Below are 25,058 nucleotides of genomic sequence, written 5' to 3'. Positions count from 1 at the left end.
TTTGTACTAGCATGTTTGCTTGTGTGCCAGCACTACATAACAGTGACACCCACACTTCAAATGTGACGCCAACACACTGATCCAACAAGGCAGAACTGTATGTGGAAGTCATCTTCTGTGATTGTAATTTGTGTAGATAAATGTGTTCCAATACAGCCTTGGTTGAATTATGATAGAAATTATTTTTAATAGAGATAGAGATATGGATCCTCATCTAGGGTAACTGTTTGTTACATATGAATGGCTCTGTACAACGTGAGGTACGTTTGGCCCAGTTTGGGGGAGGCATTGTATTATTATAGCTGTTACTATATTCTACATCACAGAAAGTCATTGAATAGGAATGCTGGAATGGTGGATCTTTTTTTAGGATTTTTAAAGATGCTAAAAAGAAAATACTTTCTCTGGAACTGTACCATGCTGGCTAGGGAATTCTGAGAGCTACTGTAGAAAAATGTAACTTTCCAAAATTCAGCTAAAATGTGGCTGATAGGGTCAATAATAGGATGTGGAAGCCTTTCAGAGTTGATGAGCTATGTTTTGATAACCAGCCAGTTTGGTATTTCATCTGGAGACTCAACAGTTAATTTTATTTGCAGTTCTTGCTTATAACAGATGGTGGAGCTAAAGGTTAACCATGCAAAAGCCACAAGTTATAAGGATTAAGTTGTTGTGACTACAGTAGATTTTAACGAATTGCTGGTTTCAAACAGTAGGGCTATGTTTGAATTTTAAACATTTTCAGTGCATCCACATCACTGATCAATAACAGCAGTAATTGTTGGCAATAACAATAATTTGTCATAATTAGTCTACTATTATTATTATTATTATTCACATGATACTTTTTAACCCAGAGGCCTCCAAAGCAAAGGACAGTAGATTAAAATGAAAGCAGATAAAAGAAGATTAAATGGATGAGCCATTGGTGCTCAATTTCTGCCATAGCTAAACAGCTAAAATTTAAGCCTATTAAGTCTTGAAACAGTTCTTTAAAAGACCCTTTGAAACTGCAGATTTGTTCTGTAACCACACAGGGTGTGTGTAATAGTATCACAAGGGAATATTGATTAATCGTGTCTTTGTATTGTTTGATGTTTATTAACGCCCTCAGGCAGAACCTTCTTGGAGACATCCTAGAGGATTTCCCAGATTTTGATAATTTCCATAAACAAAGAAGGATTTCTCTCTAGTCCAATGAAGTAGCTAGTAAGAATGATTTTTTTAAAGACAAAACCAATGCCAGCATTTAGGGATGGGGAAATATACATTGACTTCTCCTTTATCTCTAATGTTTCTAATAAACTGCTGCATATAATTACATATTTAAAAAGGACGGCTGCCAGTTAATGTCAGCAGCTGGATTCCATAGGTATGAGTGTGCTTAAATTCCAAAATCATCACCTGCCTTGTACTTATGATGCTTCTAGGTGGATCTTTAATTTGATCTCATTGCTGCTTGCTGATTTTTTTCAATGGGGCTCCAGGACGGAAATATGAGCTATCAATGCAGAACCTCCAGGCTAGCATCCCCAAGCACGGTTTGTGCTGTCTGAGAGATGCTAGGAATTATAGTCCTGTAGTGTAACCTTTCCAATATCTGGATTTTAATAAGATTAACTCTTTAGACAAACACTATGCACATTGATGCATGCTGCCTTCATACTCTAAAAAAGATTATCCTTGGATGTCATAGAATCATAGAATCTTTGAGTTGGAAGCCCTTACATGAACATGAGTTTCAGAGCTTGAAAAGATTATTTTTGATTTACAACCAGGGCCACCAAGAGTGGGTCTGGACGCTTGTGATTTTTTTGGGTTGGGAGGACCAGAGGTTCACTCATTCCTTTAAAGTCCCTAAAGACTTTATGGGGAGGAGGAATATACAGTCACTGCCACCCACAGTAGCATTTTCCAGACACTGCCTGAGGGCACTCTTTGGTCCTCATCCAGATGCTGAGCCCTTCCCAAGTGATGTGTCATTTGGTGACCAATGAGGGCCATGCAGGAAATATTTAGGAGCTGTTCCCTGGGACAGAGAAGTTGACTAAAATTAGGAGAACAGCTCACCGAAGTGGAGGTGCAGTTGTTCCTCCTCCTCTTCCTCCTCCTCCCTCATAGTGAGTTTTTGCCCAGCTGAGTCCATAGTTGTTGTTGTGTGCCTTCAAGTCATTTCCGACCTATGGCAGCCCTATCTCAGGATCCTCTTGACCAAGATTTGTTCAGAGGGAGTTTGCTTTTGTTCCCCTCTGAGGCTGAGAAAGTGTGACTTTCCCAAAGTCATCCAGTTGGTTTCCATGGCTGGGCAGGGATTCGAACTCTGGTCTCTAGAGTTCTAGTCCAACACTCAAACCATTACACCACATTGGTTCTTGAGGCCATAGCAGGCTATCTTTGTTTCCAGTCATCTCTACCATTGTCATAGGTCTTGCATTTTCCCTTAGGCTTCTTCTCATCCTTCTTGTTCCTGTCTTCCCTCTCACTGTCCTACCATTTTGCCCACTACCTTTCCCCCCACCAGTGGCTTCCTTTCCCCCCTCTTTCCCCTAACTCTCAAGAAGTTAGGGCAGCCCCATGCCCTTCAACATTTCACACAGACAAAGCAGGACACATATGGCTAAACAACATCAAAATATAGTAAAGATGGCAAATGTTATTACTGAACAAGAACAGAAGCGTTAGAAGAGGATGCAGCAGTTTGCTTCACCCTGAATCTACTGGAAAGAGCAAGATTCCACCCCCTCTTGTCTTCTCCTTGTTACTGAGTTGTTTGAGTCTATTGATCCCAAACTACTTTTGCACTTTGAACTCAGTTTGCAGCCACTGAAGGAAGATGAAGAGACAAGGGGAAAGTGGGAGGAGGAGAGAAAAACTGGCACATTTTAAAAGCAAGAAAAGAAAACGGGACAACAGAGGATTCATTAGAATTATCCCATCAACTTGGGACAGTTGGAGGATATGCAGGCCATCTTAAAATCTGTACTATTTTGTAATACATTGGCGGGGTACATACCGCCGCTTTGCGGCGGTCTGCCGCCGCCGCCAGTAGGTCCGCGGGGGAGCCGGAGCCTTCAGACGGCCCGACTCCCGCGCGGACCGAAAAAGAAGCTCCAAAATGGAGCTTCTTTTACCGTCGCGTTTGCGACGTAGCGAGGCGCCAGGGGCGCGCTCGCTACGTCACAAGCGGCGCGACGCGTATGGACGCTCAGCGTCCGATACGCAAAGATGGCGGCGCCCATGTGGAAGGGGCGCCGCCATCTTGTACGTATAGAATACGTACTAGGGTTAGGGGGGTGCGGAAGCACCGCCCCTTCCTAACCCTAGTACGTATAGAAGACGTACTAAATGGCGGTATGTATCCCGCCATAATTATTTTCCTTGAAACTCACAGTTTTACAGTGGATGTCAAAATCAATTGACAAATAGTGATAGTACAAAGGAAGACAAAAACATATGCAATGGATACTGGGCCATTCCAGCTCCCTGTGCCCCAGTAATTTGTACCAGCCACTCCCCGCCACCCCATTGGCTCTCCCTATGACTTTCAGAATCCCCCGGCTAGCATCTGTGTTAGCTGGGAGAAGATGCATTTATAGTCCCAAAATATGACCTTTCCAAGGTCTGGGTTTAAGCAGGATTAACTCTGCAGCAAAACACTATGTACACTAATGTGTGCTTTTTTTATACCCTAAAAATATTATAGTAAAAAGTACTTTTTTGGACTGCAATCCCCAGTCTTCCAATGGCCATTTTGGGTGAGCATCCTTTGAGTTGGAGTCCAAAAAGTAACTTTTCTAGGTTCTTCTTTCATTAAACTTGCGAGCACCAGGCTGGCCTAGGGAGCATAGAACAAGCTACATCACACACATAAGTACTCACTTTTGTCCTCCAAGATCTTGTCACCATTTCCCACTCCTTAACATCTGCCACATAAAGTGCCCACCTCATCCCCAATGATACATCTGGATCTGCCAGCTGCTTGCACAAGATCCAGTGTTTTGGGGATACAACTGGCAGACAGATTGCAGATGCAGGAAACCCTCTTATACCGAGTCAGAACTTTGATCCATGTAGCCCAATATTGTTGACTCTGACTTGTAGCAGCTGCCCTGTGACTGAGGCAGGATTCTTTCCTAGACCTATCTGGAGACCACTGCATTCTCATGGGGCCTCCCATTGAAGTACTAACAAGACTTTACCATGTTCAGCTTCCAAACTCTCATAAAATTGGATGTGTTTAAGGCAGTATGATGATTTTTCCTAGGGTAGTTCTGCTCTACCTGCTTTGGCTGGGATGTCATCTTAGTGATCAAAAACTCTAGGCTACAGCAGCTAGAAATTGCTTCATACAACCAAGCTACTAGAATCCCAGTTCATATCAGTAAGGGACAGGGTGAGTGGACAATAGCTGTTTTAATAAGAAAGGCAGATGCATCCACATCTAGCAGCCACAGGTCTCCCAATCAAGCCAACTAACACTAACATTTTGCTTGCAGGCACAAGAGAGGACAAAAGACATAAAAAAGGTGAAACTTTAAACTTTTTAATAAAGAGGGAGGAGGAGTCACTGAAGGGCTTCAGTGGATGATCTGTGTATAATACAGTTGGCTGTCTGGATCCATGGCGAACTAAGGCCCCATACAGACAGGCCAAAATAAAGCTGCTTTGGGTCACTTTGGCCCGTTACACACGGGCTAAAAAGTACGCACGGAGTGCGTACTAGGGTTAAGGCGGGGCGGTGCTTCCGCACCGCCCTAACCCTAGTGCGCGCTGCGCACGCACAAAATGGTGGCGGCCGTTCCACACGGCCGCCACCATTGATACGTCATGACCACGCCGCCTCCAAACGAGGCAGTGCGGTTGTGACGTATTGGGGTTGCGGCAGGGCGCCTAGGGCCCCCTTTCCGCGACCCCGGAAGGAGCTCCGTTTCGGAGCTCCTTCCTCGTTTGGTCCGCTGGGCGCAGCCTTCAGACGGCTGCACCCAGCGGACCAAAGGAGAAAGGGGCCAAACGGCCCCTTTTTCCTTCTCCCCGCCGCCGCGGGGTGTCCTTGGGGCTTGAAGCCCCAAGGACACCCCTTTCCAGGCTGCGGGGAAGGAGCCTTTTGCTGCTTCCCCGCAGCCCGGAAAGCGGCAGATCGGGGCCTCAGCGGCTGCCGCTCTGGCCACTGAGGCCCCAATCCGGCGGGGAAAGGTGCGCCTACAGGCCAACCCAAAGGGGCGGTCTGTAATGCGCCTTTGTTGGTATGCTGTTTAAATGTTGCATGCGTCCTAAGAATCCGGTAACCATGCCAAAGCCACAATCCAGTCCTAAGGACTGGAGCACAGCTTTGGGGCAACTTCCAGACTCTTAGGATGCATGCAACATTTAAACAGCATACCAACAAAGTGACCCAAAGCAGCTTTATTTGGGCAGTTTGTATGGGGCCTATCTCTGTTTTTTAGTCTACACTTTCCATTTGCAGGGGGATATAGTTCAGTACCGTGATGGACAGAGTGGGTTCATTCTCCTACTGATGTGGAAGACACCAACCACTACTTATTATGGCACTTTTAAGTATCTTCCTGGCCATTGACCAACAGTTTTGTTCTGGCTTCTCTTGAGCAGTGTTATGCTAGGTGTGGAGGTTACCCTTCCTGCATGCATGCATGCATTCATGCATGCTTCTACCAATAGTCAATTCCAGTTGCTTGAAGACTGTTCTCACTGATTTCTTCCTCCTCAGTTTTGGGGCACAGCCACTAAAATAATGTTTAGGAACAAAACCGTGCCACATTTTTTACCCAAAAAATATTTTTTTCAAGGGCCAGAAGGGTTTCTGGGGATATCAGAGACCACACAGGAGCACTATTGTCCTCCTGCAGGCTGTGGATCACGGTTCCCACCACTGGGCTAAGAGTTGAAGACTGGTCCATGGTCTCCAGTGAGGATTTGACTCCAGGTCTGCCTGTTCTTGATTTGTCATTCCAACCAATCTTCCTTACTTATTCTAAGAGCAGTGGCCATTAGAAACAATTTGTTGTTAAATTCCAGTATTCTCTCTCACCCCCTCCCCCTTGCTGTTAAAGGAATTGAAGTTTAGATAGGGCAGAAATTCCTGCATGTAAAATTCTTCTGTTTTTTCCTCCTCATTTGTTCTTCCTATCCTTTGAAATACAGTACATGGCCATCAATACCTTTTGAGTATTCATGTAACTAGACCATGTGACCCTGGAAAGTTAGGGTTATTGGACATATAAAGATACCTGCTTTCTCAGTCTCCTTCTTACGTCTACTCTCCCCCCCCCATCTCTTTCTCTCTTCATCTTCAGCCATGCTTTGCCTTTCCATCAAAAGATGGTGAGTTAAAAACTGAAGCTCTTCCTTTTACCTAATCTTTTCATTAGCTAATTGGAATGCAGGCTCTCTATGCATGTGTAAATGTAAAAAACGTTAGTAAACTTTTTCTAGTTTGTAACTTGAAACTGCCTGCCTTGTTTATTTTTTTAGTCAGTTTCAATTTTTTGGGAAACAACCTCAGATTGGGGCACGCTTATCTGCTACGCTGCTAAAGGATGGCTGATTCCTGATAGTTTTATTTTTCATTCATATTTTTCCCAAACAAGGGCTAACCCCCTGGGAAACTCTAATTTCTAACACGATTCAGCTGTCTATACATAAAAGGGGACAAGGCTGCAGCACCTTGAATGACTGTGTAGAAGGGAAAACCTCAGCAGATTAGGTTTAGAGTTACACCTGCTGAAACTCTGTCTTGTACATACTTATTAAAATGCAGCAGCTCTGTCCCCATTCACATCCTTGAAACAATGATAGTTAGACATGAATAAATTCTATTCACAATTTGGTTTTGGTGTACCTCTAAACCTCCAAAACATCAAGGTCAATTTTTTTATTTCCCTTTTTATTTTAAGATGTTTTGAATGGAAGAAAAATCTGCTTTTGAATACGAAAGAAATCCTATAATAGCATGCATTTCCTTTAAGCAATTGTGGGAATTACTCATCATCATTAGGGATTCTTTTTAAAGGACTTCACAATTCATTATGACGTCCTGGTGTCATTATAAAGTTGTGTTTCCACTTTCTTCAGAGAGCTTTTCTATCCTGTTGAAAGAAATATGCAGCAGTAAAATCTCGACAGCCATTTGACAATATATGCAAATGTGTTAAATAGCTTTGAAGCAGACAAGAAGAAAGAGTGACTCTCCCAATAAGCTTGGATGCATACGAAGTCTTTTCCATAATGAACGTGGCCAGATTTTAACAAAGGACATGCATAATAAAAATGTAAATGAGTTTGCTTTACTAAAAGTATAACTTTAACGTCTTTTGTTGTGTGCTGTCCTGGAACTTTCCTACAAGGTTATCACTGTTTGCATGGAGATTTAAACCAGAGTCTTCAATGGCATTTAAAAAAAAAACCTGAACGGACCATGTGTGATGTGCATGCAAAGCTATCTTAATGTTCAGAATATGAATTGCCTCTGGGTGGCTCCAGCATGAAGCAGAAAACCAACTGTGTTGGTATCAGGCAGCCTGATGGACTCCATGTGGCTCCCAGCCTGGAAATTTCACCAGTTTGACGTGTGATGTGCTCCTCATGGCAATGGCAGTGCTGTCACTGAGAAACAGCACAAAGAGGGCAAGCCCCCCCACCCTCCTCCTTAGCCATGCACTTTGCAACCCCCTGGAGTTGCCTGTCCATGGTTTCTCCTGCCTGCCTAGTTACGGACAGCACTTCATAAACTCAGAGAGAAGTGTGGGTGGATGGAGCGGCCCCAGCTGGCTCCCCAACACAAGCTCCACAATAAACTGGTCTGAATGATGAGGGCAAACAAACAGTATGATATGCATTATTCTTGTCAATAACCCATCCCCATGTGTTACGGTCTTTTTGTACACTGGGTACTGCAGCTCTTTCTTCCGGCAAGTTCTCTTTAGTCTCCTGGTTTTTCTTCCCATTCATATTGTAACTAATATGACAGGATTCAGAAAATTTTATGATAGCTGTATTGTATAATTGTTGGGTGCCCAGCGGTGGCAATTTACATTTTTCCCCTTCTTCTTTTATGCTTCATGCTTTAGAAATAGACAGCTTCTTAATCTTTCAGTTTTCAGACAGAGACATTGAAACACAGTTGCTTAAGCAAGAAATTTGTGAGTTCAAAGAACAAATGGCCAGCCTGACTGAAAGATATACACGCCTTCAAGAAACTATGAAACGCAGAGAAAAAGAACATACTGACTTAGGTAAACATTCTCACAGAACCAAGAAACTCAATTGATTTTAATATATATTGAAATATTGAGGGAGGTGACATTCATCATCTAAATTGGGCTGGAAAATATGACACAGTTATTTTTTTGTTTTCCTCTGTAATTTGAGATGATTCTGAAATTTCTCTGACTTAGTGGAAAGTATCTTTTTAAAACACAGACTTCTTTTTGTTGTATTTACTGTGCAAATCTACAGCGCTATATTATTATTATTAATAATAATAATAATAATAATAATAATAATATTGATGAGAAAAGAAGGTTAGTTATCTACTTCTGATACTTACAGTTCAAAGTGGGGAAGTTGTATAGCATTCTGAACTTTTCTCACCATATATTAATATTTTGTAGCAAAATGACAGTTCTTATGTAAGTACAAAAGGGACACTGGAGTATAAGGAGAAATGTGTGTTGATGAGGAACAGGTATTACGATACCTCTCTTTTTATCAAAAATGCTATTGGTACTGGATTTGTCTATCCATGTCAAATATTTCAGAACCTTAATTTTTTATATATTTGAGAAAAATATTTGGCCAGTTTTTAAAAAAAGTAAATTGTTCCTTTGTGTGAGGCATTGTGCATGCCTGGTAATGCAAATGCTGACATGATAGGTTTGTGTCTGTGTAAAATTACCTCTTATGATTATAATGGAAAGCTAGAATTTTAGGTGCATATGGATTCTGAAACACTCTCTCCTCATCTCTCTTTCTATATGGGTCTGGGTATGTAAATAGATAGACAAATGGATGGATACACCCTTTAAAAGAAGTTTTGCCTTCTGGCCTGCTAGATGCTCTCAAGACAGCCAATAGGCCTTATGAAAACAAGACTTAAGAACAGCATAATAACAATAAGAAATGATTGGTGAAATAATTACAGCAGCCTATAGGACTGCCTGGGGGGAAAGCGCCACAATACTAGTGGACAAGAATATGAATTTAACATGAAACCAGTGTTACATTAAGGTAGTTTTATCATCTCACATGGTGATATCTTCCTTCTCTTCCCCTCACCCCAATATCTAGTCTTCAGATATTTGGTTTGGGCAATAAAGAGCCACCTGCTACATTACTTTGTATGAGCTGTGACAAACAGCAAAGATGAGCAAAGCTAGTATGAAAGAAAAGCAATGGGTGCTTGGACACACTTGGCTCTTGAACTTATTTCTTAATCTTCCTCTCTCTGACCAGCCAGCTGAGCAGCAGGAAGAGTGCTCTGAAGGTCAAGGCCAGTTGTGAAGGTCACCGGTCTGCCAGTGCCTCCATCCGCTCAGGCCTTCCGATGGTCTTACAGACTGACCTGTAGTGCACGATATGAATCTCTTTAAATAGCCATGTAATTTCATGGTCTGCTTTATTTCCCCCCACCCCATCCTCTGCTTCTTTCAGAAACTGAAATGCAACGTATTAGAGAGAGAAAAGAGAAAGATATGAAGACAATGCAAAAGGTACTGTATTCGTTATTTATTTATTGACAGTGATGGATTAACTCAGACAAAGACACAAGAGCCAGGGAGTTATTCACATACATCCTATCATCAAAAAGAACTGTCCTTCAAGCTGCCCGGAGACCTTTGAGTTACGTTTTACATAACTCATCATTCTCCATAGATCAGACAAGTTAACATTTCAAAAAGAAAGCCCTGAACTAGGAAACTAAGATCTTGAGGCTGGGCCTTACCTTGATCAGATATAAAAGAGAGGCATGAATGGCTGGCAGTACTATAGAACTTCTGGCTTAATTTGATATCCTAGCTGGAGAAAGTTACTTTTAGGAGACTACTGCACTTTAAAAGAAATTCCAAATAGCCCAGTAAGAACCATTGTGATCCTATAGAGCAGTTGAGTCTAAAAAGAAGTCTGAGGCTGCATTTACAGTGCAAAATGAATTCAATTTCACATTGCTTTAACTGCCATAGCTCAGTGCTATAGAAATCTGAGATTTGTAGTTTTGTAGGTTATTTAGCCTTCTCTGTCTGAGAGTTCTAGTGCCAAAACAAACTATGAATCTCAGGATTCCATAGAATGGAGCCATGACAGTTAAAGTGATGTCAAACTGCATTCATTCTGCTTTGAGACAGCAGCCTAAAGGACTTTTTAAAGGACAGAGGTGTAGTTAGGTGGTTACAAGCATGAAAAAAAAATTTTTTTTTATTACAACTCTGAGAGCCAATCAGCCAACATGGATGGCACCTTGTGAGTTGTTGTCTAAAAAAGTAAATTTTCAAAGCTGTTAGTATCCAGGAAGGCCAAATATTTTCAGCCAGATACTAAAATATTTTCCTTTAAAATAAAATCTGCTACTTTTCTATGACATCTCACCATCATCCTCTAAATTTTAGCTACTGACAACTCAAGAAATATTGAAACTGGAACTTGAACGGGAGAAGCAGCGAGTGCTATCTAAAGCTCGGGTAAGATCCTGAACAAAAATATTACACTGCTAATATTAAACCCAATGTTTAATGATCTTCACTTCAAATACAGTGTTATAATATGTTATGCATTTTTCCTCCTCTCCTTCCACACCTGATTAAAATGGTCAGCGAGGTTAAGCTGTGAAAATAATGTCCTGAGTCCTAATCTGACTCTGCTAGGATCTTGACTTGGTCCTCCCCTTCCCAAATAGCATAACCCCTTTCTATGACACTCTTTGGTCATTTCCCAGCTTTTGTATATTTTTCCTTCATTCTAAAAAGTTTGAAATGCCCCCTCCCCCAGCTCACTAAAGGCAGCAAGAGCTTTGAAGCTGTGTCCACACTGACAGGAAAACGTGGCTTACTGTTGCAGCTTCCAGATACACAGGGAAGACAACCTGTCCACACAACTGGCACCCATAATGGGCTAATACCAACAGCACTGTTTACAAACATTGTTGTACAAATGTGAGCTTGTGCAGTTAATTTGCATCAGTGTGTTGTACTGATGGCATTGTTGTGCTAGTGTGCAGTTGTAAAGTCAACTTTCACATCTGTAAAAGGAATGATACTGGAAGAACTGCCCAAACTCAAAAGTGCTTTGGTGCAGGGGGAAGTTCCAGGTGGGAAGAAGTCAATGGCTCACCAACACTGCAACAGTCCTCCTTCCAACCCTACACCGGTACACTATCCTTGTGCCTAGAAGATTCTCTGGAGTTTCCATTCTAATCCAGAGCAAAAAGGGACTCTTTTTACTACAGATAATCATCCTGGAGCTTGGATTGGGCCTATATTTTGCCAGTTTTGGCCCCATGCACCATCTGAGCAAGTCAGTGTGGGAATGGTGTAGGAACATTTCTTTTTCTCTGTGCAGACATCACCTAAGATAAACTATGCTGGTAATTTTGCTCTGAATCTTTTGACTTTAGCTCCATCTAGCACTGGAATGTGGCCCCTAAGAATTTGTATAATAATGTGTTTTTTTTAAACTTCACTGATCTGAAGATGGGAACAGAGGGGTGAAACAGGGTTTCATTTCATGTCAATCCCTCTCTCAAACACAGACCCCAAAGCAGATAATCTTGTGATTTATTGTGCATCTTTCATGACATCTTTGAAAACAAGCATAAAGACCATACTGTAGTCTGAATTTGAAATTTAGATTTGAACTTGAAAGTTAGAATTCTACTTTGACTGCATAAGCAATTTCTATTCCAGTTTTCATAACCAATAAGTGTGCTGTGAAATATTCTACATTTTTTGCTCTTCCTCTTGTTCAGTAAAGTGAAAGACTCAAGCTGATATGTATGTGTGAAACAGAATTACACCAGTGATAAACACACTTATGGGCATCACTTATGTACTCTGCTTGACACTAACAATTGGATTTAACCCAGAGTTCTGCTACATTGGGGTGGACAAATGGAGACATCTTAGAAGTTGTTGGACTGTTATGTCCAGCATTCTTAACCATGGATTTTGTTACTTAGGGCTACTGCAGTGTGCAATGTGACACCTGGAAGTCCACACAGTTACTGTCCTTGTGTTAACATAGGCCATCTTTATCACGGAATTGTCTAGGTTGTTTTTGTTATATGCCTTCAAGTTGATTCCAGTTTATGGCAACCCTAAGATTAATTGATCACAGGTTGTTTGTTTGTTTATTTGGCAAGATTTTTTCTGAGCGAGTTTTCCATTACCTTCCTTTGAAGGAATGTGACTTGCCCAAGTCACCCAGGGGATGTCCATGGCCTAGCAAGGATTCAAACCCTGCTCTTCTGAAGTTCTAGTGCAACATTCAAACCACTACACCATGCTAGCTCTACCCTGGCCTCATTCCCACTACCTTTTAAACTGGATTGCAAATTGGTTTGAACTGGTTCAAACAACCCTGGTTCCCACTTAAACTGAATTGCTGAAGTGATTTCGAAAGGGGGACCCATTTAAATTGTGTATTTTTGACGCTGATGTTTTCGGCGTCTTTTTTGATAAATCAATTCCGTGCAAGTGTGAACTACATGTGGATCGAAATAAATTTAAATTTCCCTTTGGCCAGCTGGAGCGGGTCCATTTTGAATCGATTCATGCATTAATGTGAACCACAGCTGGATTATTTTAGCGGGGAAAAATGCAATCGGGGCAATTGTAGTGAGAAACACGTTCCACTGTTGAATCGATCAATCAATTCGGTTTGCACACCGATTTGTCTGTAAGTGGTAATGAGGCCCCTATCTATACTATAGTTTAAAGTGTCTGTTTTCATGCTATATAGAAATTAACATGCTTGATCGCAGAGCCATAAGAGTTGGTGTGTTATCTAATGGGACCAAAATGAAGACTATAGTAAGGTTTTGAATGCAATCCCACTACTTCGGATACCCCACCCATGGCTGAAAACATATTTTGGATTTCTATATTTTTTCTAAGGAATGAACTGATGTTGACCAAGCTTGATGTTTTGGCTTTAGTCCAGAACTGATCAGAAAACTTTGGCTTTTTAAATTGCTGTTTGGGTCCCATTTTTCAGGGGACGTGGTGTGGAACAAAGTTTATGGATTGCAAGTACTAACAGCAAAATATTAGTTCCATTTAAAATCATAAGTGAAAACATCAAGATCAAGTTGGACTATACCAGGTAAATACAAGTATATTCAAGTAAACACACATTTAAGTGTTTGCCATAAAAATCATGGGGCCAGTCCATTGTCACTTCAAACAGATTTCCGTAGAAAAAAATCTTGATCATGTATTTTATCCCTTTTAGAAAGAATTCTGGAACTTTGCAGATGACTGATCTTTTATTATATTATTAGATTTTCACCCACTTTTGAAGGATTGGATGAAGAGATAACTTGGTTTCATATTAACTACTGTCAATTTTTGTTGTTGTTGTTGTTGTTGTCGTCGTCGTCGTTATAGTAGGGCAAGTGGGATATATCACATTAATATAGAGTAAAACCCATCTTGGCTTGTTTTTAATAAATGTGCCAAAGAAGAATGGATTCTATTCAGAAGACGAAAGGTTGTAAATAACACATCAATATCACTTCAGCTATTTACATGCTCACTTGTTTGCAGCCTGTCACACACTGTGCCAAATTATAGCTTCTTTGTGTATTCTGTTTTCTCAATCTTAGTACCATATGCCATGAGTTATTTCAAAGAGGGTCTAATCCTGACGGTCCTTATTCTTTAGCTTCAGAGGAAATTGGAAAAACAGGACTGCCATTCAGAATACACTACCAAAGAAGAGGAGTGATCAAAAAGTTCCCAGCTTGTCAAATATTTACTCAGTGGCTTTTTATAAATGACAGTCATAATTTCAAGTCAAAATATTGCTCTTAATGGACAAGCATAGCCATAATTATTCCACATAGCAAGGTGGGTAAGAATCTCTAGCTGGAATCCCATTTGTGAACTACAGTAGTTAGTTTTTTCTAGGGTGGTGAGAGAAAGAAGAGAGCTAGTGTGATGGAATGGTTTGATTGTTGAACTGGGACTCCAGGAGAGCAGGATTCAAATCCTGATTCAGCTATGCGAACCTGCTGGGTGACACTGGGCAAGTCACACTTCCTCAAACAATGGCAAACTTATGTATAAATCTTGCCAAGAAATCTCTACAAAGGGTCACCATAAGTCAGAGTCAACGTGAAGGCATGTGACAACAACGATAGAAGAAAAACAAAATCTTCAAGCAGTCATTTTTTTCTACCCTCTTCCAGTCTCTCCAACCTCAATTTCTCCAGTCTGTTTCTTCAGGAAGGATTGTCCATGCAGTCATATTTTCCATCATTATGTCTGGGTGTGAGTACTGGCTGGTGAAGAAAGCTGATAGAAAATAAATCAATTCATTGGAGATGTGGTGCTGGACAAGAGTTCTTTGGATGGCTAAAAAGACAACAAATGGGTCCTGGAACAAATCAGATCTGAATTCTCCCTAGAAGCCAGGATGACTAAATTGAGGCTATCATATTTTGGGCACATCACATCATGACAAGACAGGACTCATTAGAAAGGATGGCAATGCTCTAAAAGACAGAAGGCAGTAAGAAAAGAGGAAGACAACAATTCAGATGGATAGATTCATTTAAAGAGACATAGGCGGGTTACACACCACCATTTAGTACATAATGAATACGTACTAGGGTTAGGAAGGGGCGGTGCTTCCGCACCCCCCTAACCCTAGTACGTATTCTGTACATACAATATGGCGGCGGCCGTTCCACACGGCCGCCGCCATATTTACGTATCAGACGCTGTGCATCTGCACGTGTCGCGGCGTCTATGACGTTGCGAGTGCGCCCCTGGCGCCTCGCGACGTCATAGAGGCGCCGCTTAAAGAAGCTCCATTTTGGAGCTTCTTTTTCGGTCCATGCGGGAGCCGCGCGGTGTGGCTGCTGCGGCTCCCGCACAGAGCAAAGCGGCAGTCTGTAACCCGCCTATGTCTTAGGTCTGCAGTCATTGCAGATAGAGTGTCTTGTAGATGCCTTATTCACAGGGTCTCTAGAGGTCAAAGTTGACGTGTGGGTAATTATCAACAGCAACAATTCCTTCAGCTCATTCCTTCAGAGCCACTGCCCTCACAGCATTTTTCCTACAGTCACTGCTGCCACCACCAGCATGGTTACACAGGTATAATGCACAAGTGGGATTCTGGACTCTAATTGTCATATAGACCAGCTAATCAGCCCCACAGCACCAGACTTTTGAAGAGCAAAGAACCTACTACTTTTCCTGAAACTGAGAAGAACCAGGAGAAGAAGAATTTGGGGAGGAAATCTGTGTGTGTCCAAAAATAAATAAACAGAGATCTGTGGTGAACTTAGTGTTGCAGCTGCACATACCTGTATGCAGCTTATTGTTCAGGTTGGGTATCCCTTATCCAGAATTCCAGAAGCTGAAATATTCTAAAATTGTTCACATGGGTAACTGAGATTGTGACACCATTGCTTTCTGACAGGTTAGTGTACACAAACTTGGTTTCATGCACAAAAAATATTAAAAGTATTATGTATAAAATATCTTCAGGCTATATGTATGAGGTGTAAATGAAACATAAAGGGATTTAATGTTTAGACTTGCGTCCCACCTCCAAGATATCTCATTCCAATATGTACAAAAAAGAAATCCAAAACACTTCTGGTCCAAGCATTTCAAACGAGGGAGACTCAATTTGTACAAAGCAGGGGGATAACTAAGTAGTAAGAAGTGACCTGAGAGCAGTGTTCTGTACTGGTTTGAGCATTGGACTATAACTCTGCAGATCAGGATTCAATTCCCTGCCTGGTCATGGAAAACCACTGGGTGACTTTGGGCAAGTTTAGAGATGTGAAGACCCACAGAAAAATTAAGAAAAAAACCAATTTTTGTCTATGTTTTTCCTGACTCATGCTAAAATAAAATACTGTATTCCATAAGTGATTCTCTTTTTTCATTTTTTATCTCATTTTTTTCTGGGGGTGGAAACAAGAAGAAAATGAAAAAAGGGAAAAATCAATTATGATTTTTTTTAGCATTATTCAGAAAAAACATGGACAAAAATGGGTTTTTTTCCTAATTTTTCTATGGGCCTTCATGTCTCTAGGCAAGTTACACACTTGCTCCAGAAAACTGTGTTATCTTAGGGTTGCCATAAGTTGAAAAAACCTAAAGGCACACAACAAAAGAAGTCGCCTGCCCAGGGTGACCAATACATAAAAGCTTTAAAATTGAACAGTTTACAGTAATGTATCTAGAATATTGCAGACATTCTTAGTACTGTGTTGATGTGCACAAAGATTCTCCTATTAAATGATGCAGAATACTAAGCTGTACAAACAGGAGAACATATTTTTAAAATTAATATTTGATTTTGAATTCTTTTTCTAGCTTCCCTCCAGTCCAATAAAAATGATCTTTATCATTTTTTCAGGTAATGCATTTAAAATAGCTACCAAGAAACACTTAATGTGATAATACAGATCCATGAGAAACAGCTTTTGAAGTAAAGTGTAATACATTTCAAAGGACTGATCATTATTCGCATACATGTGTTTCAATGGGTTGTTTTGATAATTGAAAAGAAAGGAAACATAGAAGTAACAGAAAGCAATCAATATATTACTTCTGATAAAATAAGGATCAGAATAAAGCCTGCCTGGAACATCATTCCCCCTGATTTAAAATCTTTGGCCCTTATTTCTGGATATGTATGTAGAAAAAAACTCTGCTCTTCCTCAAAGTCATTCTTGACCTGAATAATTATTTCCGAGGTTTGAAGACTAAACATTTGTGCTGAAAGTAGTTCTGAGTCTGACTCAGTATCAGCCCTGGCATTACGGTGAGTAGTTGGGGCTGCAGTATTAAGCTCTAGGACCTTATATCACACTGGAATTTGCTACCAAGTAGACATGGAAAACATTGTGCTGTCACTCAAGAAAAGTTAATGTCTTCCAATGCTAGGACTTTTCCAGTTACATAATTTTTTTTCTTGTAAGATGGTGAATTTGCTTTTGTCTTTATTTTAAAGGATCTAAAAGAGGCACATGATACTCTAGCAAAATTAACAGAAGCCCAAGACGACACTATGCTAAAGGTGATTTAGTTTACTTGATTTAGTTTTGTGTAGATCATGTGTTGTGTGTATGTGGTGTTTTATTCCCTAATGTTATCAGAGGCACCTTCTGCACTTATGTTTTCTCTTAGCTATTACCAGAATGCCAGCTTATAAAAGTCTTAGAAATCTTCCAGCCCATCCTCCTTCTCTTCTCCTCTCCTGTGTCTTTTTGTCTCACACACTTGTCTTTCTTTTTCTCCAACACAGTGCTTGTTCAACCTTTCCTTCTGCTTACACCCCCATCACCTGGCAACAGGATCTTCTCTCTCTTTCTCTCTTTCTGTTTTCTCATTAGTAACACTCTAGTTAGTTGGATCCCAGGACAGAAGCACCTCCACACAGGTTCCACTTGTTACTTATAAACAGAATGAGCCCTGTCTATAGAGGATAGGTTTAGCAGAAACTATTACTCATGATGGCTAATCATGAGATATGACAGGCAGCTATGATGCAGGTGTTCCACATGTTAGTGAAATATTTTGACTCTCAGAAACATTCACAGGCACCAGTCCATTGCACTAGTTTACTGAATTCTGGAGACCATGTTGCATGTTTTATTGTTTTTGTTGGATTGACTTTACCTTACAAACTGCCTTGTTTCTTTTATGATGAAAGTTGTATATAAATGATTTTTGTTTGGTTTAATAAAGCAATTAAGTCAACTCTTGTATGCTTCTCAATAACAATGCAGGGAAGCATTCAGATGTACAATCTAGATCTGATGTGTCTGAAAAGCAGCATCACAAGCTTTTTCTGAATGTTTCAGTCATCTCTTGGGTTCCCACATTTGCTATCTTCTTGACTGAGCAAGCATAAAGAGAGAATGCTGTAGATGCTGTAGATTTACGCACTGGGCATCCCAGTCAACCTTCCTTTCCTCCTAAGACTATAGCTTTATATACCATAAATCATCCTACCACTACTCAGTTATGGCTGCCTTCAGCATTTCATTATGTTCTCTCTTCTTAAAAGTAACGCTAAAAACTCTGGCACCAACCTTCCCTAACTTGTTTCCTGCCAGGCTTGTTAAATTACAGCATAGCTGAACAGACTTCACAAAAACTCTTAATATTCCTGTCCCTCAGAGGGAGAGCGACAAAACATTTCTGAACCACGGAACAATCCTGGAATATATTTCTTCAACATCTTTCCCACAAAGTGCTATGAATTATTGTAACCTGCTTTGAATACCATTGTGAGAGAAAGGCAGGATATAAATCCTTTAAATAAATAAATACAATAAATTAAACTATTTTTTAAATAAAAAAGAAAGATTAAAACTTTTTTTAATCCCCAAATGCCCTTCAGAGGGCATGGGGGCAATTTTGCCATATATCTGCCCCAGCCTAGGATTTTTGACAAAGCAGGTGATAGAGGGGAAAGGCCATTTCCTTGGCCTAAAACAGCCCAGAGGGGGCCAAAGACATTGCAGAAATGCCTCCTAAGCACCCAGAAGAGGTATGGAGGCAAAAAAAAGTTTAAAGTTGTTGGTGGATAGGTGCACCCCACAGGATTTCCTAAGGTGTTACCACAGCACATTGACAGTTACTTACCTCTCTCCCCTTTCTTTCTATGGAGCATTTTTTTTATCTGTGTCATTGTATCCTTCTGAATCCATTTTTAAATCACATCTTCAGAGGTGTAAACATTCAGACTCAACCCACTTTAGAGGGGGCTGGGATAATTCAAATATCTGGCAAATCTGACAACTTCAACTCAAGATGCATCCAGATGCAAAACACCTATATGAAAAACTTTAAAACCTGTAAAACTGGGCAGTGGGACAAAGGAAGTATGTACGCTAGCTGCACAGTATGTTTCATATAGAGCCTCTCTCAAATTCTCTGTCTTTATGTTTTACTTTCACCTGTTTGCTAAAAAAATGAGTAAAATCAGAGGTTTGGGCTAATTTATTCAGCTTCTCAAGCTCTAGTAGTTTGCAAAGACATTATCAGTGTGGTAACTTCCTTTTCTTAATATTGGCAAATAGTCAGATGAGCTGGGTGCCTTTTTAAGAATAAAAAAGGATTTGCACGTTTCTTTCCAATGATAAACAGAACTTAGAACTGATAAAAAATAAACAGAGTTTAGAGCTGATAAAACTCTGTTCAACTAAAAGTTATTCTTATCCTACACCTCTCTCAGACTTTTAAATAAGCAGATAAACAGCATGCAGGTACTCTAAAGTTAATGCCTAAATTCATGTATAACTTTCCTGGCTCTTTGATGCTGTATTGGCTGCAAGAGATATTTGACTTCCTTTATTAATCATGCTTATACTTAGAAAAGTGTGACATTCAGTGGGAAAGCCACACATGCTGAGATTAGCCAGATCTAAAAACTGTTCCAAAAGGAAGGACACAAATATAGCTGGTCAATTATAATGCGTAAATAGTTTCAAAATATCTGTCGTCTGTATGATGAGATAAAAAAATGCATATATTATCCAGAGTTCTGTGTTTGCTAAATTTATGAAGGCATTCCTGTAAGCCATACATCAGTGTCATTTGTCCCTTTAAATAAAATTCCCAAATAAATTACCCACCAGAAACAACTGAACAGTTAACAGCTGCAGGCACCAATATAGTGAAAATTTCATAATCCTATTTCCCATTGAATTTAATAAGATTTTGTCAATTCACAATTAACATACTATCTCAATATCAGTGAGACTTAATCATGACCCTTTTGTTGTTTATATATCTATTTATATTTGTTTATTTATATTCTGTTTTTCTCCTGCTGTGAGACCCAAGGCAGTTTATAGCAAGGCAGTTTGACAGCAGAGCTTTAGAAAAGTTACCTTTTGTACTAGAATCTCCTGACCAACATGATATGACCTCCCAGCTCCTGGGAATCGTGGATGGAACTGATTATTTAGATCCATCTCAATCTGGCTCCAGGCTTGGCTATGGGAGAGAGATAGCTTTGGTCACCTTGGTGGATGACTTACTCAGGAAACTAGATAGGAGGAGTGTGTCTTTGTTGGTTCTGCTGGATCTCTCAATGGTTTTCAATACCATTGACAAGGGTATGCTTAAGGATCACCTCTCTGAAATGGGACCTGAGGGCAACCAGTTTGTTTCTGGGCACACTACAAAGTGCTGGTCATGACTATAAAGCCCTGTAGGGCTTTGGTCCAAATTGCTTGGAAAATCATATCTCACTATACGAACCTGCCGGAGTCTTAAGATCCTCAGAGGAAACCTTTCTCTTGGTCCAGCCACCATCACAGGTCCATTTGGTGAGGACAAAGGAGAAAGCCTTCTCAGTGGTTGCTCCTACCCACTGGAATTCCCTTCACCAGGAGGCTAGGCTGACCTTCTCCCTGTTCTCCTTTCACCAGCAGGCAAAGACCTTCTTGTTTAAACATGCTTTTAAAGACTGATTGCTTGCAGTGAGCCTTGTTATGGGATGGGGAAGGTAGTTTAGTTTTAATTTTTGGGTGCTTTTTAATAGCTTTATATTATTTAATATATGATTTTAAAAATCACAATGTTTTAATTGTGTTATAATTTCATTGCTAAGTTTTTAGCTAATTTTGTTTTATTGTTTCTGAGTTCCACATCATTGTTTGTGGGTCCCACACCAAGAGATAGAGAGAGAGAATGAGTGCCCATGCTGGCTAGGTGATTCTGGGATTTGTAATCCAAAAAAGAACATTTCCAGAGCTTTGACTGAGACCAAAGAGTTTATACTGTACTAAAGTTTGGGGTCAAAAATCTGTGCTATACTCTGCTTGTCTTTGAAAAGGGACTAGCTTTCACACAAAAAAAAAGAAAGCACTAATTCCTGACTTAAAATAAGACATAGGGTAGACCAGTCCATCTCATTATTGTGTCATACAGAAAAAACATGGTACAGCCGCATCTAAATAGACAAGACCTTAGAGATCCCCATGACACATCCATCCCTGAAGTGCTCATTATGTCCAAAGTACTCTTTTCCCTTTATATGAATAAGTTGATAAACAGAACTATCTGGTTATTTTTTGCTAGTATTCAGAGGTGTACTGCAAGGTGTACAATGAAGTGCATAATGCAGCACCAAAAAAATAGAATACAATTACTGCTGAACATACACACACCTTGTTCAATATTTATCTTCCAACACCAATTTGGTGAAGTAGCTTGAATTGTGAGTAGATAGAGTGGTGGCACCTGCAGCCATTTCAAAAGGTTTTCTAAGCCTCATATTTGAATGTATCTGAGCTATTATTTGCACAAAAAAGATTATTTTTATATAAAAAGATATGAAAACACAATACAATTCCTGGGTTTCACAGAAACTGAAGCTCTGATGAAAATCCTATTTTGTATGCATTACTTAAAATAGGTGTCTGTGTAACACATGTTATATTTAAAAATATATTTATGAAAATGATAAACTTTTAAGATGTGAAATAACATATGATATGTCATTAATTGTAGGGTAATGTTTTGCCTTAAAGTTGGTCACCCATGTTTATATCTATAGATTGTACAACTTTGTTTAACCTCAAGCAATGCTTCCCTTCCTTACAAATCATAAGCCCCATTATAAATAATAAATAAATAGCTTACCTATTTCACACAGTGAAAATCCCTATGTTCATGAAGATCTCAAAATCAAAATATCCCTAAGTGCCTTGATTTTTAAACTTTCAGGGAGCTTTCATGTGCATGAGAGAGGTGTTCCAACATTCTCTTGTCTGTGTTATGAGCAAATGCTGATAGGAGGCAGGTTAAGATGTCTTAATATTGTGAAATGAATGAAATCCTGGGTCAGTCTGCTATGCTACACTTCCCTTCATTGGAAGGATTAACCTGGGGAGCGTGAAATGTGATGTCTATGTTGTACGCCATTAAGCTACTAAAGAAGATGAAAAGTCGAATGCAACTGGCGGTTTCCCGCAGATGTTATTTATTTATTTAATATATATTTGAGCATTACACCAAAAAAGCACTCAGTAGTCAGCAATAATAAAATAACTATAAAAATGAAATCTCAGTTATAAAAAATTCAAACCAATCCATAAAAAACACAGTGGAATGCAGGGCCCACCAGTATCCTCACCCCAAAAGTTAAAAACAATTTGTGTGTGTTTTTTTTACTTGTTAAAGCTGCCCTTCCCCACATTTCTAGGAAACATGGGGATAAATTTTGTTATGGGAGAGTCCCTGCACTGTTTTTGACCCAAGAAAGGCTTTTTCTAACCAGGAACTGTACACAGAGAGATAGGAACCTAAGAGGAGCAATGGTGGATCAGACCAAAGACCATTTTGTTCACCATTTTGTTCACACACAGTAGCCAAGCAAATGTCTCCAGGATACCCAACAGAAAGACTGAAACGCAAAAGCACCTTCATTTTGCATTCTTCAGCATCTGACGTATATGAGCACACTGTCTCTGTTACTGAAGGAATTATATATATCATACCTGTCAACTGCCGTGATTTGGCAACGACAGTCTCAGTTGCTCCATTGTCCCACTTTTTTGGCTGCTTTTACATTGTCCCAACTTCTTTCCTTCCCCTCCTTAATTAAATTCATGGAGGGCTGTCAATGGCCTCTAGTCATGCTGAATATCATGCCATCCAACATTTCACAGATGAAAACTGGGACACATGTGATCAAGGAACATTGAAGTAGGTATGATCATGATACTGAAGGCGAAAAAAGATACAAGCTAGGAGAGATGGCAGCAATTTGCTTTCCCACTTTTTTTCAGCTTCTTTCAGTTACTGCAAACTGAGTTCAAAGTGCAAAAATAGTTTGCAGTCAATTAAGTCAACAGCAGGGAGAAGACAGGAGGGAGAAGAAGCTTACCCTTCACAGTAGGTTCAGACAAAAGGAAACTGCTGCAGTCTCTCCTAGCTTGTATGCTCTTCTACATTAACAGCCTTCACTATCCTGACCATACTCCAATGTTGCTTGACCACACATTTCACAGTTTTCATCTGTGAAATGTTGGACGGCATTATATGCAGCTTGACTAGAGGGCATTCACAACCCCTTCCTCAATGAATTTAATTAAGCCACCTCGTTTGGTGATCATCACTGCATCCTGTAGTAACAAATTTCAGTTTAGCTACAGTACATGCTCTGAAAAGAATCACTCTGTTTTATCAGTCCTGAATCCCCCATCTTTCAAAGGGTCCACATTTTAATATTATGAGACAAGAAGAGGTTTCTGTCTGTCCACTCTCTCCACACCATGGGAATTGTGTGCACTTCTACTATACTTTGACTTTTCCAAAAACAACTACATTGTAACCTTTCCTCCTAGTGGAGTTGCTCCAGCCTCTTGCTCATTTTGATTGCCCTTTTTCTACATATATGTACACAAAAAATAGAACATCCAGTTTATCAGCTGTTACTTGACCTCACCCTTGGAGCTTCCCTTGTGCTAATCTGTCACAAAGAACTGCTGCACTTGAAAGCCTCATTATCACCTCACTTGCTTGCTAATATACAAGTGATCTGTAAGTTATTCTGGAGGTTTTATCCATGCTATTATTGTTTCTGCTGGGGGTGGGAATTAGAGAACTATGCTCCCCTATGTTCATGTCTTGTTTGCCACCAAGGGCAAGAAGTGATTCTTGAAAATCTGAAACAATATGTCCAGAGCTCACAGGTTGTTATTGTTGTTTTTCCCTTCCAGGTACCATCAGTCGATGAAGAAAAATCAGATAAGGGGAAAAGGAGGCTGAAAGGGAAGGCAGCCAAAGAAGCAGCTGCCAGAGAAGCTGGAGCCCAAGCAGCTGCTGCCAAAGTAGCTACCATCAAAGAAGCCATTGCTAAAGAGGCTAAAGAAAAGGAATTGTCATTGGAGTCTGATAAGGTACTGCATTATTATAGTACACCAAGGCTGGCTACCTTCAGCGGCCAGACCGGCAGACAAAAATGCCAAAACACCACCCTCCCTAAAGGAAAACGACTCAGAAATGGCCACACATCCATATCTGAGGAGGGGGGGGGGTTAATGTATATTAAAACATGTTGTTGTTGTTGTTGTTGTTGTTGTTGTTGTTGTATCCTTTTAAGTTGTTTCTGGATTATAGCAACCTTATCATTGGGTTTTCTTGGCAAGACTTGTTCAGAGGCAGTTTGTCATTGCCTACCCCTAAGGCTGAGAGTATGTGACTTGCCAAAGATCACCAATGGGTTTCATGGCCAAGCTGGGAATCGAGCCCTGGTTTCGAAGTTTTAAATAATTTCTTTTCAGCCCTCTATCAATGAACTCTCTTCCATTACATGTTATTCTTTTGTTGTATCATATTGTTCTGATGTATTTTGGTTTGCTGTTATAACTTTTAGTATTATAAGCAGATAAAGTATAAATGCATGTGCACAGAAAATTCACATATAACTCACTGAATGGATAAATATTTACATCACACCCACTATTATAGTTAAGTTTTTGCATATTTTTAATACATTGATAATTAATGCCTGGCTGTCTTTTGTATTTCAGGCTGAAGTGGAAAAAGACAGAGCAACTGAGAGAAAAGAATTTCAGGATGAGATAACGAGGCTGAAGAAAGCTGAGGAGCAGGCAAAGCTGCATGCACAGAGGTATATGTACAAGAATTAATCTGTATTTGTATGTGATGTGATCATTCCACAGTTACAAAAAAAAAGGCAAACCAACAAACCAATGCACTTTTTCCTTTCACTTTTAGACTCCAACAGGAATTGTATCATACCAGTCGAAGTTGGCAAATGAAGTTTGAAATTCTAAAGAAAAGGTATTTTGCTACTAGATGTTTATATGAACCAAATCCATA

General features: G+C 40.1%; 1 protein-coding gene across 3 annotated transcripts in view; it reads left to right on the top strand.

Moving 5' to 3' along the window:
- Nucleotides 1-25,058, top strand: part of CUNH10orf67 (chromosome unknown C10orf67 homolog) — a 77,322-nt gene that overhangs the window by 37,856 nt on the left and 14,408 nt on the right. For 2 of the 3 annotated variants that reach the window (XM_089533364.1, XM_089533363.1), the window contains 8 exons: nucleotides 4,497-4,526; nucleotides 8,111-8,249; nucleotides 9,667-9,725; nucleotides 10,620-10,691; nucleotides 17,203-17,268; nucleotides 23,933-24,112; nucleotides 24,746-24,846; nucleotides 24,954-25,019. In XM_089533364.1, coding sequence (XP_089389490.1) covers nucleotides 4,497-4,526; nucleotides 8,111-8,249; nucleotides 9,667-9,725; nucleotides 10,620-10,691; nucleotides 17,203-17,268; nucleotides 23,933-24,112; nucleotides 24,746-24,846; nucleotides 24,954-25,019 — 713 coding nt within the window. The remainder of the gene's footprint in view (nucleotides 1-4,496; nucleotides 4,527-8,110; nucleotides 8,250-9,666; nucleotides 9,726-10,619; nucleotides 10,692-17,202; nucleotides 17,269-23,932; nucleotides 24,113-24,745; nucleotides 24,847-24,953; nucleotides 25,020-25,058) is intronic. The other variant, XM_089533365.1, reaches the window with a different exon arrangement.

The sequence above is a fragment of the Sceloporus occidentalis genome, unplaced genomic scaffold (assembly GCF_023333645.1).
Source record: "Sceloporus occidentalis isolate IW3139 unplaced genomic scaffold, rSceOcc1.0.p SCAF_7, whole genome shotgun sequence".
NCBI classification, from domain to species: Eukaryota; Metazoa; Chordata; class Lepidosauria; order Squamata; family Phrynosomatidae; genus Sceloporus; species Sceloporus occidentalis.
Note: the sequence above shows the minus strand (reverse complement) of the source record. Positions and strands in the feature narration are given on the sequence as shown.